This window comes from Lucilia cuprina, chromosome 4, assembly GCF_022045245.1.
Source record: "Lucilia cuprina isolate Lc7/37 chromosome 4, ASM2204524v1, whole genome shotgun sequence".
In the NCBI taxonomy this organism is placed as follows: Eukaryota; Metazoa; Arthropoda; class Insecta; order Diptera; family Calliphoridae; genus Lucilia; species Lucilia cuprina.
This window is the reverse complement of record NC_060952.1, coordinates 8413096-8432916: the sequence shown is the minus strand read 5'-3', so window position 1 is coordinate 8432916 and position 19821 is coordinate 8413096. Positions and strand designations below refer to the sequence as shown.

Here is a 19821-nt window from a genome sequence, read left to right as displayed (position 1 = left end):
CTTATCTCAGTTATTTATTAACATACATATCTATAATATATATACAGTGAATCAATTAAGTAATTTGACTTTGTAAAATTTTATAAATTTTAAGAAAAAACTTTATCTGAACAATTATTTTTAGCAAAATAAAGCAATTTGTTTGTTATATTTTTTAAAGAATATCTTATATTTTAATTTTACCATAAAATAAAATAAATCTACCATAAAAAGTAAAATCCTTATATTAATTAACGAGATTTTTGATAAAATGTGAACGTATTGTTAATTTTTTTGGGTCAATAAAGTATTTTGCTTTTTTGTGTTTTTTGTTCATTTTTTTAATATTGCTGCATTATTTTATAAAATTTAATATTTTTATTACTTCTATATATTAGAATAACATTTTGTAGATATTTTAGTAGTGGAACGACTAAATTTGGACATTTCTTAACCGATTTATTATCCTATATACCTATCAGAATTTATCAATATTTGACTTAACATGAAATCTATCGCTTCTTTCATAAAATTTCGAAAATAATAAGTAATTTTGAATTAGATACATGATATATTAGATAATCAATGGATTTAGACCTAGAAAAAATGTTTTGTGAGGTATAAATCTATATATTATAACAAAAATAATCCGAGTTTTTGGTCATTTTGTATTGATAAACAAAAACTACATTACGGAAACTCCATCTATTTGGGGAGTACTATTGTGTAAATTTTATTTAGAATTGAATAATATTGATTCTTATTCAATAAATCTAACACTAAGTACCATCCTAGCCACTCTAAGTATGGGGACATCACCATATACCACTATAGAACTAATAAATGCTAAAATCTTGATTTTCAACCTCATATTTTAAATTCTTTATTTTATGAATAAGATACAGTAGGCGTATTTGGATCTGGATAGGTATTTTTGATTTGGGTTCTAAATATATATAAGTGTATGTATTAGGTGAAAAATATTGCTTTTGTTGACGTTACGGTATGATAACCACCTCTATTTTAAAATATCTAAATTAGGTATTTTTCCTGTACTACACGACAGTTCACTTTACATTGGTTCCAAGCAACCTAAGGTCTGTTTAGAGGTCTAAACTTAAACATAGTGTTCCTCGTAGTTTGTATATAATAATTCTTTGGATCATTTCATCTATTACTCTATTTTATATTTTTTTAATGTTGTTGATTAAACATTTCATAATTATATTTTATTGATTTTTTATATCGAAACTGCCTCGTTATTATCCTTTAAACATTTTAAGGCAAATAACATTACGTTTTCACCCAATGAGGATATGATATTTATTTTATTTTATTTAACAATATTCAATAACCTAGCCTATAGGCCATAAGCGGTTACAAATTTCTACTTCACAATAATTTCTCCAATACAAAATACAAATCGCAATTGAAAAATACTTAACACTCTTCCTTTTAACAATAAATTCCAAAAATAATTTGAAAAGCCCAATGAAATTAACCGAAAATTTCAATATGCAAAATACTTTATTGACATGCAAATTCTGATGAAAAATAATAAAATGCAACAACAAATGCACCAAAATTTGTATTTTAATATTTTTTGTAATTTTTCCCATTTTACACAATCTCTATTTTTAATTGGAAAACATATATTTACTTTTTACCTGTTTTTTCGAAATTTATTTATGAACAAAAGACAAAATTCTCTTAAAAAAGGTATGCAAAAAACTTAGTTGATTCACTGTAGCTATACTTTTTGGAGTCGGAAATTTAAATTTTGGAATTACACGAAGGTTAAGGGTATAAAAATACCATGAAACTAGTTCAGAGATCTGGGCTTTTTCCATTGAAGTATGTTCAAAATTTTGACTCATCTTTTAAGGGATGAACAAAAAAGAAATAAGTTACTAGGTAATGTTGACTACATCAAATTCGAAGAAATACACCTAGGCCTCTATCGCATTGTTGTGCGCTCCTTTTTATGATAAAAATGTGTTTACTTAACGAATTATTTTTTAGTGTTCAAAAACTCAGTTTCCTGGACTTAATTTCTAAGAATATATTCCAATCAGTGTTAGTCAGGGATGTTATTTCCGAAATAACATCACTTCCAAAATACATCTAAGATAATAAGTTACTAACATTGTAGGGTAAATGCTCCTAATGTCGGCATCACCCAGTAGTCGGCATCTTTTACATAAAAATGTAAATAAATAAGAAAAGCTGTACAAATTTATTAAGGTTTGATCTATATTTCATAGAAAATATGGTCTTTTTGCTTTATGAAATGAGTAAATTTAAGTAGGATTACTAATTTCCTCTATATTTGACGTTTTTTAGTGACAGCTTTGCAGCATTTGTAGTACTGTCAGTTTTCTTAAAAAAAATTTAGTTTTAGTGCCACCTTAAACAAGTGAATATTTGTATGAAATTAAATGATTTATTTGACAAAAATTGATTTAAATGAAAGAAAACAGTTGAAATATTCAATTTAAAGTGAAAAAGTTAGTTAAAAATATATTTTTTGTAATTTTAATCGCTGCCGCCATTAGGAACACAATTTTTTATGAATTCTTATTGTCGGCATAGGGGTGCCGACTACTGGGTATTAAGTTCGATCATACGTATTCTATAGTCGGCACTCTAAAATTTATTATTTCTCTATAGAAAATTGGGTATATTACTATGAAAAATTTCTATATAACAATTTTCTCTTCAAAAATTATATGTATAACAGTTATTTTTGTAAAAAATTTATGTATATTACAATTTCCTCTATAGAAAATTGATTGTACAACATTTGTTTCTATAGAGAATTATGTGTATACAATTTTTTTCTATAGAAAATTTTATGTATAACAATTTTTGATACAAAAAATTATGTGTATATCAGTTTTCTCTATGAAAAATTGTGTGTATACCCTTTTTTCTATAGAAAATTACTTCTATAATAGCTTTTTCTACAGAAGATTACAATTTTTTACTACAGAATATAATTTTCTATACAAAAAATATATGTATAACAGTTTTTTCTATTAAAAATTTTGCATATTGAAATTTTTTCTAACAAAATTGCTTCTTACTAAATTGCTTTTTACAAAAAAATTATGAGTATAACATTTTTTTCTATAGAAAGTTCCTAGTATGACATTTTTTCTATAGAAAAGTGTTCTTATTATAATATCCTCTATGAAACTTATGTTAAATTTTTTCCTATAGGAAATTGCATATTTTTATAAAAGATTTTCTTTAAAAAACAGTACATATAACACTTTTCCCTATAAAAAATTACTTTTTTCTCTAACAAAAAATATAATATTGTACAGAAAATTGCATGTATAACTCTTTTTCTATAGAAAAAAATGTTATTATGTACACTTATTACAATTATAATTATGTTCATAACATATTTTTCTACAGAAAAAAACGATATTATTACAGTTATTTCTATAGAAAAAATTTAATTAAATATTTTCTTTGGAAAATTGTGTATATATCACTTTTTTCTATAAATAAATATGCTTTTTTCAAACAAAAAATCTACTGCCGACTATAGGGACATTTTTTGTCGAAGTTAGGAACACTGGTGCCGACTATTGGAAAATGTGGAGTTTTTAACAAAATTTACAAATTACTAAAAACTAGTTATTTGTTTTTCAAAAAAGATAAATAGATCTAAAACTTAACTAAACACATAATTGAAATAACTAAAAATCATCGTAATAACATTTACCGACTCTTTAGGGGGATAGTTTGAAAAAGAGAAAAAAGTTAAACTGCCGACTATTGGTACATTTACCCTACTAATTAATAATTTATATTATTTTTCAATATTTATACAGTATACAATATTTCATTATATAAGTTTTTAAGATGGCATCGTCATTCTGTTTAGAAAAGTAATGCACGACCATCCATTAGGATGTGCACTTTTCTGTCCTTGTATATCGCATTTTGCTTTCGCTGAACGCCAATCAGCTTTACCGCATTATTGTATCTGCTCTACTAGAGGCTCCGGTTCCATGATGCTTACACATTTTCACTTGCAGACTAAAATATAAAAGAATAATTCTGTTAAAAATCTATTTACATACTTATTTATTTAAATCGTTTGTAAAATTACAATCAGTAGTGCATATTTCTAAAGCGTACATAACCAAAAAACAAAATCATGACCTCGAGTCAATTTGCTTTTTATTGTTACTACACTTCATGGCCACATTTTACCATGTTCTGTACCCCTGCACAGAATCATCATTTGAAGTATGTTTTTCTTACTTTTAATATTTAATAATTTATTTGTAGTACTAACCTTTCCAAGTCTTCAATTCTATTTCTCACATGTTAAAATTTTTTATTACCACTTTAAACAATGAATCTTTATATTAAAAAATGCAACCTCTTTCCACGCGGCATTGTAATTCTGTTTTGTTTATGTTGCCAAGAATTTTCAAGTAGTTTTATGGAAAACAGAAATTTAATAAATTTCCCTTGGAAAAAATGTCCCAAGTAAATTTAACTTCACGAAACAAATTTCTAGTGTTGCCAATTTAGCTCTAGATTTAGTGCTTTTTTTTTAAAAGGCGCTTCAGACAGTACACTGGCATAAAAATTTTATTGAATAAAGAAAATTTAACTTTCCATAAAGGTGTAAAAAATCCTCTAATGTGGAGGGTTAGTTTAAAACTTAAATGAGAAATATAATATATAGATTTGTATTCTCTTAAAATTTTGATTGGATTGGCTTTGATTGGTGGTATTTAGTAAAACGCCAGCTTTTTTCCCTAAAATATCGTTCAAGTTAGGGTTCTATAAATCGACTTTTGAATAATCGAACAATCGACTTTTTGTCGAAAAAAGTCGAAGTCGACTATTTTGTTCCAAAAAAGTCGATAACTCGACTATCGTCTATGACAAAAGTCGACTTTGTAAATAAAAGTTGAAAAAAGTCGAAAAGTCGACGATTTATAAAATATTAAAAGTCGAAAAGTCTAAAAATCGACTTTTAATTAAATGAAAAAAGTCGAAAAGTCGAAAAATCGACTTTTAATTAAATGCAAAAAGTCGAAAGTCGCAAAGTCGACTTTTCATAAAATGCAAAAAGTCGAAATGTCGACTTTTCATAAAATGCAAAAAGTCGAAAAGTCGACTTTTCATAAAATGCAAAAAGTCGAAAAGTCGACTTTTCGTTTCAACTATAGAACCCTAGCAACAATGAAAAGTTTAATCTTGCACTCAAAAACATCAAAGGGGATTAACATCAAAATCAATTTATTTTAGATTAACTAATTTGATTAGTAATTGAAATTTGATTGCCAACTCAAAACCCCGCTCTAAGGAGTCTAGAATATGATATTAAAAAAAATTGACTTTACAAAAGTTTAACGCTATTTTAAAACTGTCCGGAAATGGGTTAAAAATATTTGTAAACAATTAACGATAAATCATCAATAATTTAAAACTTTTTAATTAAATTATTAAAACTTTTATTTTTGAGCATTTAACATAATTCACTGTTTACAAATTAGATATTTTTATAACTCTTTATTATAAGTATAAATATTTTATAAAATAACATAAATATTATATTAAATACTATATATAATTATTGCAACATAATTTTACAATATAACTCGTATATATTTTTTAAAAAAATGATTTTACGTATTTTTGTTTTATATATAAATATTAATTAATTTCATATAATTAGTATGTGTAAAGAAAACGTAAATTTGGCATGCAATTCAATTTTAAATAAGTCGTTATATGTATTTCAAAATTTTTATATTACAACAAATTTATGTAACTTTTTTTTTTATAAAAATATACATATGTATTTTGAATTTTTTTTTTTTTTGATAATTTAAAACTTTTATTTAAAATTTAATATCGTTATATGAATTTCTTTGCATATATTTAATAATTTTCGTGTTGAACATTGTAATTTTTAAAATATTCTTATAAAGTCTTTCGTTATTCCTTTTCATTCTTTTATTTCATTTTTGAAACACAACCTTTTTTTGAAAAAAATATTGCAATCGTTTACTTAATAACTAAAATTGATAAATATTAAATAGTTTTAATTATTTTTCATAATTCAAAAGAACATCTGCAATTTTTTTTAATTGTCTTTTCTTTCTTAAGTGTATCCTTTACAGATTTTATATTATTTCTATTGGACTTTATTTGCAGGATATACGTACAATTGTTATCTTTTAAGGAAAATATTAAGTTTAAAGTGAAACCGAAAAAGAGATTCGTTATATAATTTTAAACTCATTTGTTATGTTTTGCCTTTATATGTTGTGGAGATATGTATAAAGAAAAGGACTTAATATCACTGAAAATATAATAGTTTAACTTCCATAATTGTTGCGATATATTTTAATAGTTTATGTAGAATCGCATCTAAACTTTAGATTTTGAATAATTTACTTAATTTAAAAACAACTTTAAAACGTATTATCTTTAAATGTACAGACTTTGTTTAGAAGGCAACGATAACAAACGATTTTCATTCCACTTAATATGGATAGGAATTGATAAATAATTTCACTTCTCCTTGTTATACCCTTCACCTTCTTGAGAAGGGAATATATAAGCTCCGTTTGTAATTTCTATAATATATTTTTCCGACCCTATAAAGTATATATATTCTGGATCCTTATAGATAGCGAAGTCGGATAAGCCATGTCCGTCTGTCTGTCTATCTGTCTGTTGAAATCAGTTTTTAGAGGTCCCCAGATATCGGCGAGATCCGAATCTTCAATAATTCAGTTAGACATGCTTTCGAGAAGATCGCTATTTAAAATCAGCAAAATCGGTCTATAAATAAGGGAGATATGAGCAAAAATCCGAGACAACCTCTGAAAATTTCATCAAAAAAGCCAAATTTTTTTCATGCTTTGTTAAAAAAGCAACAACAACACTGTCAGTTGGATAAAGATGTACATGTGCGTGTGGAGATATATTTGGTTTTATTCAGCTGTGTATTTTTTTGTATGTTTGCATGCTGTTCTCACGAAGGTAAGTGGGTATAACAAGAAGAAGGAGATAAAGCAGTAATATGCTGGTAATACATCTGATATTTGTTTGAGGGTGGTAATACAGTTTGACGATGGTATTACAGTACAACGGTTAATATTTCTTTCTGCTACAGTTTATATTTGTTTGTGTATATGTTATGTGTGACATGTGTGCAGAGATAAAAAATAAATAAAAACTGTTTTTTAAAACATACTTGGTGAAGGGTATATAAGTTTCGGCACAGCCGAATATAAAAATATTACTTGTTTTATAAATAAATTTTGTGACAGGTGAATAACTTATAAAAATTATGGGAAAATTTTAGATAAATTTACTTAAAGTAACTTAAAATCTTCTTTCAAATTTAAATAAGTGAATTCCCAAATCAAAAAAAGTTTTAAAATTAATATTTTCAGCTTAAGATAAACCATTTCGTATATCCCTCTTAAAAACAGCACCATGCATTCATTTACAGATCCATATGTTTGTAGGTATGTATATATTATTCATCAAATTATAACAAGTAGTCCGACTCTCATATACAGGAAATTACTCTCTCACATCTGTGTCGTGTGAATTCGACTCTCTTGTGAGCAATATAAACTTTTCAAAACACTCAAATGTTTAACCTACTTTTTGGGCACTTTTAAGGATTTTACTACTTGTTATACTTTGTTTTTCATTTTTAAAATCTACTTTGGTTTTTTTTGGGGTTTGTAACCCGTTTTATGGTGCTCTTTTTGGTAGTTTATTGCGTTTACCCAATATTTTCATAAGTTGTTTAGACATATAGTATGGTTTTTCTGGAGTACCATCGTTTCTTTCGATATCTTCAAGGAAGCACAAAAATAATGTATCCACAGCCATGGAATATACACTAAAGAATACACTCGTTATGAGAAAAGCACATATGGCTACAATGGCGGTGGGCACGGCTATATAATGTAGTTGTATAATGGACGGGTTATTTAGTAAAAAGAAATAAGTAGCAACGCCTGCTCCTCCCGTTATTAAGAGTTTCGACATAAAGAATAGAAAATCGGTCACCTTATCCAAAGTAACGACACGCAAAAAATTGCGCATGGTTAAATTGAAAGCGTCTTTGGCACTAGTGCAGAAATTTTTACCATGAATGGCGCACATGATATAGGCATTTTTGCTTAAGAAACGCAAAAATGATTCCAGTAACCAAAAGAAACAGCGCATACAACAGAGTATGGCTCGTGTAAGAGCATTATCATATTTTTTCATCTTCCGATCAATATACTCCAATATCAGACGTATCATGCGACATATAGCCAGTATAAGTGAACCAAAAGCCAAAGTGCCCAAATGATAGAAGGAAGTCTGGAAAATGGCTTTAGTTAGGGTAAAGAAGGGTACATCTTTTTTCTTAAACGTCCAATACCAGGTGGCAAATGTACAGGCTAAAACCATGTCACTAAAAGCACTGATAAAGAATGTCAACCATAAATAACCAAAGACATTGTAAACAATAAACCAAGTGACCAATGGTGTATGTTTAACTTCCACAAAACTACACATTGTTTTAGTGCAGGGAGATCTTTGGGATTGTTGAAAGAAGCCCACTAAAGAAATATCAGCATTGTAACAATGATCTTGAAATATTTGTGGTTCACAACTTGCTCCTATTGTGTAATTAACGGCGGGACCATCACATTTACAATTCTCTTGGGTGACACCCGTAACACTGTTAGGATCTAGCTGTCTAATCATTCTAAATGAATTATTACCAATTGAACCCAAATATAGACCAACACCCACCGCATACAGTATCGCTACAATGAACAGTATCCAGGTAAATATAGGAAAGAAAACAGTCGATTTGACACTTGATACAGCTTTACTGCCCTCTTTGATTAGAGCTACTGCAATGCTAATGCGATTGCGCAAAACGATTAACAACAGCAGCAAGATGACAAAGAATAAACATAAAAATATACTCAAATACAGCCACAAACGTTCGTCCTGTAATTAAAGAAAAAATTCTGGATAAATATTATTTCAATGTTTCGTTTTCTTTTTACCCACCTGTAAAATATTTTTCACCACTGCATTCAAATTCAGAGCATGTTGTGGCACAGTAGCTTCACGGTGATAAAATATATATTTATTAATGCTGAAATAAATGCCCACTACAAGACCAATTAGTACGCCAAATATGGAAGTCCACAAGAAGGGTGCTGCCAGCCAGCGCATAAGCGCAATGAATATTAACGAAGCTATCAAAGTGCATAACATCGCCGTTAATATCACAATATACGAATTTAGAATATCCTCTACAACATTTTCGCCTACACGTTGAGCCTCGTGGGTGCCATTAGTGAAATGAGCAACAATGTTGCCAATGAATTTCGCCAGTCTGGTATCGGTTTGTAACATTTTCTCTTTAATAACAGTCTCACCCAATTGCTGACGTCTGCGACATTGCACAACAGGCTCTTCGGCTGGGGCAAGTTTGGCATCTATAGCTGTGGCTGGTTTTATCGCCATAAGAGCCTGGGCTTCGGGAAACATGGTTAATGCTAATGCTTGTAATTGTTGTTCACTTTGTGTAGCAATTACGTTCGTCTGAAGACCCGTTAGATCTCTTTGGTTGCGTTGCAACAGGAAAGCCGGTATATACTCACAAACCTGTGGTGAAAATTCCCACATACAACGATTTAAGAAGGGTGCACTTTTTATATACCACCTGGCACAACGTTCCTCATTTATGGCCTTTTGAGCATCCTCCTTGCTGTTTATATTAAACTTGTCGTTATCGGTTAGGCAAATTAGTCTAGCTTTCAACTCCTCCAATGAAAGTTGATTTTTCATGGTATCCCAAATGAAAGTCTGCTGTGGACATTGTTCCACGCACACCTGTGGCGTAGGGCAACCCGTTATAGGTACTAGCGGATCTATGCATTTGTCGAGATTGAAGAAAAATAAATATTTTCTATTCAAAACTCCGGAATCTATGCCACATTTCTTATTAAACGAATCGGTGGGTACAACAAGTTTATTTAAATCACCATTGCGCCAAGCGTAGGTGGCAATGAAAACCCAAGCTCCCAGGAAGGCTAAAAATAATAATAAACAAGGTACATCTGTGCAGGAACGTTTACGCCATAAGGGTGCCTTAAAATTGCGTTCATATGCCAATTTTTTGCCATATTTTGCATCAACTTCTGTCATATCATTCTGTGCAACCGCTTCTCCTATTCTAGTCATATTGTCATTATTTTTGTTATACAATACAACAATAGGAATAAATAAATAAATCCAACGGAATGTACGACTTTACGTTACGTACGTAAAACAAAAATGAACTTCTACTTTTATTCTCCAAATTCTTTGTGTTGACTCTGGAAATGTAATTAAAAAATTAAAGAGAAATGATGACATTTTTTTTTTAATTCAATTATATAATTATTATAATATTTTTATACTTTTTTGTATTAATTTAAATTGCATTCAAGTACATTCCAACAGAAAAACCTAAAAGTGGGTGCGTAGACATCATGTTAATTAACAAAAGTAATTTTAAAAAGTTGTTATCTAGCTTTTGTTTTTAAGAATTGCCCCATGACTCAGTAACATCGAATGAAATTTATTATTTCAATAAAAATAGACTTTTTCACTAAAAAGTTATTTTTAATAAAAAATTTAATTTTTACAAACATTTTTTTACTAAAACTTTAAGATAAAATTTAATTTTTTACTAAAACTTTAAGCTAAAATTTGATTTTTTTTTAAGTATTTTTAAAATATTTTGATTTTCATAAAAAGTCTTTGGCATTTACCTTGGTCCATTTAAGAATTATTTTTAACTGTTTTGAAATTATAAGGGACATAAATAATACAGTAAGGGCCAATCTTTAGGTGAAAGATTAGGGATTAAATTAAAATTAATACTCGAAAGTTGTTTTTGAGTACTCAATTAATTAATTTTGTTTGCTAGTTTAAGCGCCCAATAGAGGTGGTTTATTAAACTTGAGCAAGAAATGCAAAACTGTAAACATCTGATGCAAAAAATTATCAATTAGCATAAATTATACGGACTTCACCATATATATTTTTTTGTTTTAAATTTAAGTTTTCATTCATTTTCATATTACATTAACAATTCTCTTCTTCTTTTTTATAAAACATGCATTGTTTTGATAACAAACAGTGACGTTTTCTGTTATTTTGTGTGCGAAGTTTAATCTTGTACTCAAAACCATCAAAGGAGATTAACTTTTGAATCTATTTATTTCTATATTAACTAATTTGATTATAAATTAGCATTTGATTACCAACTCAAAAACTCGCTCTAAAAATCATTTTGCGAACCAAAAATACTTTAATAAAAATGTTGAATCTTTTTTTCCGCGATAAGCTCAAAATTATAGAATTTTTGAAACCAATATCAAAAATATTGCTAAACTTTTTTAACATATTGACTGAGATCAAGCTTTTTAATCGCTGGTTTTGTAACCCTCAGTTAAAAAGTCTCTATTAAGCCTTATGCCAATCTTGCATTAAATTAGCGATGCTACATTTTCTCATTTTGTTGCATGGTGTAAGAGATAATTCATTTAATCAGTATAACGATATTCTTGAATTAATTAAAGTTTAAATTAATTTAACAGTTAGTCGTTGACACATATCATATGTACAATGTACATACATATGTATATGTGTCTTGAATACGAGATTTTATATAAAATTTGACTTCTACAAAAAAAGTATTTCACAATATTTATCACTTTATTTATCACTTACATTTCGATAATTGTGTTGTAGTTTTTAAAGTATTACATGTGTACATTAAAGCGACTTACACAAAATGGTGCTTGAGTTACTTCCTTCAAAGTATTCGCTGTTACGTAATATGATGTTACCCAAAATATTTTCGGTTAAGTGTTGTCCATTCGTGAGCTGGATAAAATGGGGGACTTTGTATAGGAGCTAGGGTCAAATGGGGCCCGATCTTTATGAAATTTGGCAGGGCCATCAAGACTTCTATAAAACTTAGTTGTGCCGTATAAAACATATAAAACGTACATGCCAAATTTTGTCCAATTATCTTGAAAATTGCGACCTGTACCACAAAGTTTACATGGACAGCCAGACATACGGACGGACTCAGAAAACGATTCTAAGCCGATTGGTATACTTTAAGGTCTAGGACGAATATTTTTGTATGTTACAAACATCAGCACAAATCCAATATACCCTCCCCATTAAAGTGGTGTAGGGCATAATAATAATGGTAACAATTAAAAAAAAAAATAGTTCTAGAAGAAGTATGAATGTATAGTCGGGCATAGCCGACCATATGATACCCTACACTAGTCAGTATGTTAGAAATGGGGATTATTTAAACAAAATAAAGCATTTGATTTCTTTTCGGAATATTTTTACTTATTTTTGGCAAAAAAGAGATTTTTTACAAGAGGGCCTATCCTTATAAATGTTGGTAGAGGAATTCACGTCTACTTCAAAGTTATTTATGTAGAATTTAAAAGTGTTATTAATGTTTATAGGTGAATTTTGACCTTCAAGTCAAATGTCATTAAAAGTTCTATAAAACTAAGTTTTGCTGACTTTTGTTGACATAATAGAACATTTAACTAAATTATGAGCCCCAAAGGTCCTATTCGGGTGGTACAGTTGTATGGGGGCTAGGCGAAATAATGGACCGATTTTATCCATTTTCAATAGGCTACGTCCTTAGGAATATTCCAAATTTCGTCCAATTATCTTGAAAATTGCGATCTGTACCTTACGCACAAGGTTTAAATGAACTTCCAGCCAGGCGGACGAATGGACAGACATAGCCTAATCGACTCAGATTCTAAGCCGGTTGGTATACTTTAAGGTATAGGACGAATATTTTGGTAAATTACAAATATCAGCACAAACAACATATACCCTCCCCACTAAAATGGTGTAGGGTATAATTATGGTCTATTTTATTTTTATATATTCCATCTTCTATTTGTTACTACCTTTTCTTCTATATATGAATGAACATATCATTTCATTGTGAGTCATTAAAAGACCATGTTTACATATATACATATATCCGAAATGTTACAATTTAATATGATTAATGCATATGTACATTGCATTGTGTCTTTGTTTAAACGTTGGAAAAAGATATAGAAAGCCGACAGGTAGAATTTACGACTATTTTAAAAATATAAGAAGAACAAAACAAATAAGAAATCAGATAATAGATTCTCGATAAAATTAAAGTAAAATCATACCTTTATTTATTCTTATAAAGTTATTGATGTTTTATTGTCAAAATTTTGTATAAAAAATGTGCGTAATAAAATAAGCGATTAATATCTTTATGAATACCTGGGTTAGTTTGTAATGAATTTTAACGACATCGACAAAAATTTAAATTTCTACCTAATTACACAATATAATATATTTGTAGGCCCTTGTTATCATTGATTTTTTGTATCAAAAGTAAAACTTTTCCATCACGTTATTTATTGCATAGTCGATTGACCTATTTTAAAGCTTGTTATTTTTGTATATATCATTCATTTACTTTATGAGTTATGACCGTCCGTCCGTCTGGCTGGCAATCCATGTTAACCTTGTGCGCAAGGTACAGACCGCAATTTTCAAGATAATTGAATGAAATTTGGCACACATCGGTTCATTATTTCGACTAGCCTTAATACAAATGTACCCCAAAATAGGGCCTTTGGGCCTATGATTAATTTAAATGATCTATTATGTCAACAAAAGTCAACAAAACTTAGTTTTATAGATGAATGATCGGGCTTAATTTGACCCTAGCCCACATACAAACTCCCCTGTAGAAAATGACTTAGGGCGAGTTTTTCTGATAAAGATAATCTTCATTCTTTGGTTAAACCTGGTTTAATATATGTTTCGTGTTTTTCAGTTATCAGTAAAGTTACATATTATCTTAGTTTAACTGAGTGTAATTGGCCAATTAAACTCAAGTTATAAGTGAGAACCCACAATTAACAAAAACAATAAAACAATGACTTCGGAAGAACAAAAACTTATTATTTTAATTAATTTGCAATTTTCCGATTTTTTTGTATTATTTATTATTGTTTTAAATATTTATTTAACATTTTTCCAAAATTTTCGATTTTACAAAAGTATTGTTTGCAAAAAACAGCTGTTCATTGTTTATGTTTTTGAGTGAAAAGTTGGCAATACTAACAAAGTTAACTGAGCTTAAATCTAAAACTGAAAAACACAATCATCGGTTAAAGTCCGAATTTAATCTAACAGCAAGTTAAGCCTAGTTTAACTGAGGAGTAAGAAATCCGCCCTTAAAGGACAAAATTTACTTACAAACACTAATAACACTTTTAAATTCTACATAAACAACTTTGAAGTAGACTTAACTTCCCATACCAACATTTATAAGGATATCGCCATTATTTCCCCTACTCCCCTTTGAGTCCTCTTGCAAAAAATCTCTTTTTTTTTTGCCAAAAAAAAGTGAAAAAATTCCGAAATAAAGTCAAATACTTTTTTTTTAATAATCTTCATTAATCTTCATTGTTAACATACTGACTGGTGTAGGGTATCATATGGTCGGCTACGCCCGACTATACATTCATACTTGTTTTTCATATTCATTTTGTACAATAACAAAATTTGTTTCCAAGTAAAATGTATCAAAAAGTAAATTTCTTAACACATTTTGTTACTGAATGCATCAACCGCAATTTGTAATTTTATTTTGTGGAATTTTGTAGACAAATGTTGTATCCAACACTTACCAAATAATGTATATAGTGAGTGATGAACATTACTAAGAATTAATTGTTTGTTGTACATGTTATTTAATATGTGCACTAAATTATGCTACTGGGTATTATATTCAGTTATTTATTAATTCATTCACCTTTTTTTCCTTTGTTGTCTCAACAGCTAGTTATAGTTTGAAAAACTGAATAAGGTATTTGTCGTAAACAAAAAAATAAACTTGAATTGTATGTAATGACATTTCAAATGCGACAAGTTCATTTACTAGACATATACGGTTAAAGATATACAAAAATTTTTAACTCTACTAAGGTATTGGTTTTTTTTTGAGGTCATTTTTAATTTGATTGTAGCAAATTAAATAAGTTAGAACTGTGTTCAGTATAAAATAATACACACTAGATAAAATACACATGTATGTACGTTTTTTTTTAAGTTAGTAAAATTACACAATCCAACAAGTTTTTAACCCATTAAGGTACATTTGTAAAATTTTATAAACTTTTAAATTACTAACAATGAATTTATTTATGTGGAAAATTTAATCTGATGAATATAATATACATCCTTTAGAAAAATATTCATAATCTGGTTTCTGGGTTTCGACTTTTTTAAACTTTTGTTGGTTTATGCTATTTAACGGTTGTTCTATATATGTATATTAGGGTGGCCCAAAATTAAAGTTACTGTTGCGAAAATAAAAGTTTAGTACATTTTAAGGTTCCATTCCACATTTTTTTTTTTGCCTGTCGTCAATATTTAAGGGATGAATCAATTTTGGTAAAATGTCTTCGAAAATTAATTTTCTCTTGCATATTTTGCTTTAAATTGCATATATTTTGCATATTTCTACTATTTTTATGGCATATTTTTAAAATGTTCTACAACAGGTTGTTTTGTTTTTTCTGTATTTCATATTTTTAAAACAAATTTGGTAAATATCAACAAATTTCTTTTTAGAAACAAAATAGTAGGCAAAGCTTGGAAAGAATGAATTAAATTTGGAATTATTTCCCTTATATTTTTAATTCGGCTTCAAATGTTTGAATGTACCATTCTTTAAAATCATTCAATGAATTTTAATTCAAAAGCTGAATTCCTTGGCTTTATATTCCATTGAACTAATTCCTAAGAGAATTCATTCTTTATAGGAATGAATTCAATTGAATGATCATTCTTATATGTTTAATTCCATCTATTACAAATTGAATGAAAGAAAAATTGTTTAATTCAATTTTTAATATACAGAATGCTTTTGAATTATAAAGCAAAACTTTAATTCAATCTATGCCAAATTGAATGGTTGAAAGAAATTTTAATTCAATTTGTAATAGATTGAATTCAAACAAAATTTTTATCATTCAGAGGGAATTTAGAAATCAATAGGAATTTGTTGAAATTTATTTTAATTCAATTTGTAACAGATTGAATGCAAACGTAATTAATTCATTCAGGAGGAATTTAACATTCTTTACGAATTAATTCATTAGAGAATTAATTCATCTACATCGAAAGCTTTAAGAATTAATTCTAGGAATAAAATCAAAGGGAATGAGTTAGAAGAATTGTTCATTTTTTAAAATATAACTCAGTTTAAAAAAAGAATTAAAGAATGAATTCTTTTAGAGCTTTGATAGTAGGTTCTATGAAATACAATTTTACATAGTTTTATTTAATGTTTAAAACCACAATAGTGTGGAAGGTATTTGGAGTTTTAGCTGCTAATTGTAGCGTCCAAAATATTGGTCCTTTTTACATCTCTCTCACTTCAATAATTCACTTAAAAAACATTACCAAACGATAAAATTCGGAAGAAATATAATTTATACCAAATTTTATTAGAATTGTTATCAAGCTTTCCACTTTCAGAAATTAAATATATACTATTTAAAGTTCTTCTTTATATTTGTCATTCACGAGGTCGTAGTTCCGTTCAAGTGATATTATAGTACATAAAGCAGTCCTTTAAAATCTGTATATTTGTTGTCAATATCTTAAGATCTGAATATCTATTAATACATATGTACCTTCATAAAGAAATATATTTTGGTGCATATTTTTCATTATTTTTTGTGCATATTTTCCCATTTTATAATGCATATTAAAAGCGCATATTTTTAATTTTTTAGTACATGAAAGTCCTTGCCCTGGTTACAATAAACCAAACTTTTATTTTCCGTAGGAACATCAGAATACAAAGGAATATACATACATACATATATATTTTTTTATATTATTCAAATATTTTAAAAAGTTATGTCCCTAATACACAAAGAATAATTACCTTTTTGTATTGTAAAGATCAGTTGCTGAGATCAATAAAAAGTGATGGAAGTAGATAATATTGCTTTAATTTTTTTTGTTATATTTATTTTTTTGTAATGCACTATCCACTGTATTTTAATTAATTTTAATTTTATTTTTTTTGTGACTTGATCACTTAGTATTTCTTTTTTTATTAAATGTTCTAATTTACTAGATTATTACGACGCACACACTGAAGTTCCAGTTCGAAACACGAACATTTTATTACTGAGAATAAATATTTTTGCTGACATAATGTTCTCGTTGTTGTCGTCGTAGCTGCCGTCGCTATTGTCGACGTTTTAGAAAACTAAAAGACACCGAAAATTTATTTAATATTATTTGTTTTTTTTTTTTTGTTTAATTGACTATACAAACAACAAAAACTAATGAAAAAGAATACACTAATGAATATTAACATGAAATTAAAAAGAATCATTAGAGTAAAATTAATAGAATACAGATAAATACTTTTACGTTGTGGTCCTTATCAATAACAATATTTTGTTATTATTATTTTACTGGTATTCAAACATACCTACAGTGAATCAATTAAGTAATTTGCCTATGTAAAATTTTATAAATTTTAAGAAAAAACTTTATCTGAACAATTATTTTTAGCAAAATAAAGCAATTTGTTTGTTGTATTTTTTAAAGAATATCTTATATTTTTTTGTTCATTTTTTTAATATAACTGCATTATTTTATAAAATTTAATATCTATATATTAGAATAACATTTTGTAGATATTTTAGTAGTGGAACGACTAAATTTGGACATTTCTTAACCGATTTATTCTCTTATATACCTATCAGAATTTATCAATATTTGACTTAACATGAAATCTATCGTTTCATTTAATTAAATACCGAAAATAATAAGTAATTTTGAAATAGATACATGATATATTAGATAATCAATGGATTTGGACCTAGAAAAAAATGTTTTGTGAGGTATAAATCTATATATTATAACAAAAATAATCCGAGTTTTTGGTCATTTTGTATTGATAAACAAAAACTACATTACGGAAACTCCATCTATTTGGGGAATATTGTGTAAATTTTATTTAGAATTGTATAATATTGATTCTTATTGAATAAATCTAACACTAACTACCATCCTAGCCACTCTTAAGTATGGCGACAGCACCATATACCACTATAGAACTAATAAATGCTAAAATCTTGATTTTCAACCTCATATTTTAAATTCTTTATTTTATGAATAAGATACAGTAGGCGTATTTGGATCTGGATAGTTATTCTTGATTTGGGTTCTAAATATATATAAGTGTATGTATTAGGTGAAAAATATTACTTTTGTTGACGTTACGGTATGATAACCACCTCTATTTTAAAATATCTATATTAGGTATTTTTCCTGTACTAAACGACAGTTCTCTTTACATTAGTTCCAAGCAACCTAAGGTCTGTTTAGAGGTCTAAATTTAAACATAGTGTTCCTCCTAGTTCGTATATGGATTTTGGAGAAGCTAAATCAAGAGTCCAATGGTTTTCCTTGGATACAAGTTGCCTCCCTTTAGCTGTTCAAGATTTTGAAGCACCACTCAGTGCGTTTTTTCTAATAATTCTTGGGATCATTTCATCAATTATTCTATTTTATATTTTTAATTGGAAAACATATATTTACTTTTTACCTGTTTTTTCGAATATTATTTATGAACAAAAAACAAAATTCTCTTAAAAAAAGGTAGGCAAAAAACTTAGTTGATTCACTGTATATAGATTGCAAATAATTGTATATTTTTTTCCAACAAGATACTTTGAAAACGATAACAAAAGTTAATGTTGATTTTTAAAACAAACGCAATACAATCTCAAATAAGATAAGATTTGAAAATTATTACTCACTCTACCACTCGACTTTAATTGACTCTACTTGCAACTTCTATTTATTTATTTATTTATTTATTTATTTAACATACTCGTAATGTACAACTACAACTGATTCGTTTAAAAAAATGAAAATGAAAGAAACTGTTGTTATTTACAATTTTGTAACAGATCAGAGAAAGTTTGAAAATTTTGTACTCGCACAGTAGTATGTTTGTATTTATTCTTTAAACATATATTTTTCATTTATTTTATTTTAAAATTATTTTTAAATATTGTAAAATTTCATAATAAACATTCACTCATGTATGCACACATTTTTACATACATAAATATTTTCTTATATTTAAATATATGTAATACAAAAAAACAAGCTTTGTCTTACTTTTTTTAAAAATTGACAAAAACACTCTCTCACTTTAGCTTCATCCAATATATAAAAAACAAAAAATAAAAATGTTTTAAATATTTTTCAAGTGGCCAAACTTAATTATATGTTTTCATTTTTTAGTTTTGTTATTGTTGTGTTTGTTGGTATTATGATTATATGAACAAATGTTGTTGTTTACTCGTGAGTGTTTAAATTGAGACTGAGGTTTTCATCCAAATAATTTATTGAATTTTTGTTAGCAAATGTTTTGTACTCATTCATTTATTTATTCTCTTACTATGGCTCCACGCTTCAGTTAAGAAAAGAGAACTATAAAAGAGTGGTGGGGGGGGGTCTTGTCTCAACACGCTCTATTAACAAACAACTGGATCTTGTATATTATGAACAAAATCAGAATGCCCAAACAAAAACAATTACGTACAAGTAACACAAAGAATAACTAAACAAAAACAAAACTAAACTTCTATTAACCTTTACGTGCCGATATACATATACCTA

At 27.6% G+C, this 19821-nt stretch overlaps 1 protein-coding gene and 1 long non-coding RNA gene across 5 annotated transcripts; both read right to left on the bottom strand.

The window, feature by feature from the left end:
- Positions 1-3783: 3783 nt before the first annotated feature.
- Positions 3784-4675, bottom strand: LOC124419871. Its single transcript, XR_006940860.1, has 2 exons — positions 4295-4675; positions 3784-4032 (listed from the first exon to the last, which is right to left on the bottom strand). It is a non-coding gene; the product is annotated as an uncharacterized LOC124419871 (long non-coding RNA).
- A 3043-nt stretch (positions 4676-7718) lies between these two features.
- On the bottom strand, positions 7719-19495 carry LOC111676437 (choline transporter-like 2). Of its 4 annotated transcripts, XM_046950722.1 has the most exons (5): positions 19318-19495; positions 17057-17386; positions 11779-11934; positions 9061-10376; positions 7719-8997 (listed from the first exon to the last, which is right to left on the bottom strand). In XM_046950722.1, the coding sequence occupies exons 4-5, from the start codon at positions 10240-10242 to the stop codon at positions 7735-7737; spliced, it is 2445 nt and encodes an 814-aa protein (XP_046806678.1). In that variant the 5' UTR covers positions 10243-10376; positions 11779-11934; positions 17057-17386; positions 19318-19495; the 3' UTR covers positions 7719-7734. The 4 variants fall into 4 exon arrangements, with proteins under 4 accessions (XP_046806678.1, XP_023293114.2, XP_023293115.2 ...); XM_023437346.2 differs by lacking the exon at positions 11779-11934; XM_023437347.2 differs by lacking the exons at positions 11779-11934; positions 19318-19495 and adding an exon at positions 18951-19049.
- Positions 19496-19821: the final 326 nt, after the last annotated feature.

Coding starts and splice junctions, on each gene's coding strand:
- LOC111676437 (XM_046950722.1), bottom strand. CDS start 10,242: ATGACTAGAATAGGAGAAGCGGTTGCACAGAATGATATGACAGAAGTT. Junction 8,998..9,060: donor TGGTGAAAAATATTTTACAG/GTGGGTAAAAAG, acceptor CTTTAATTACAG/GACGAACGTTTGTGGCTGTA.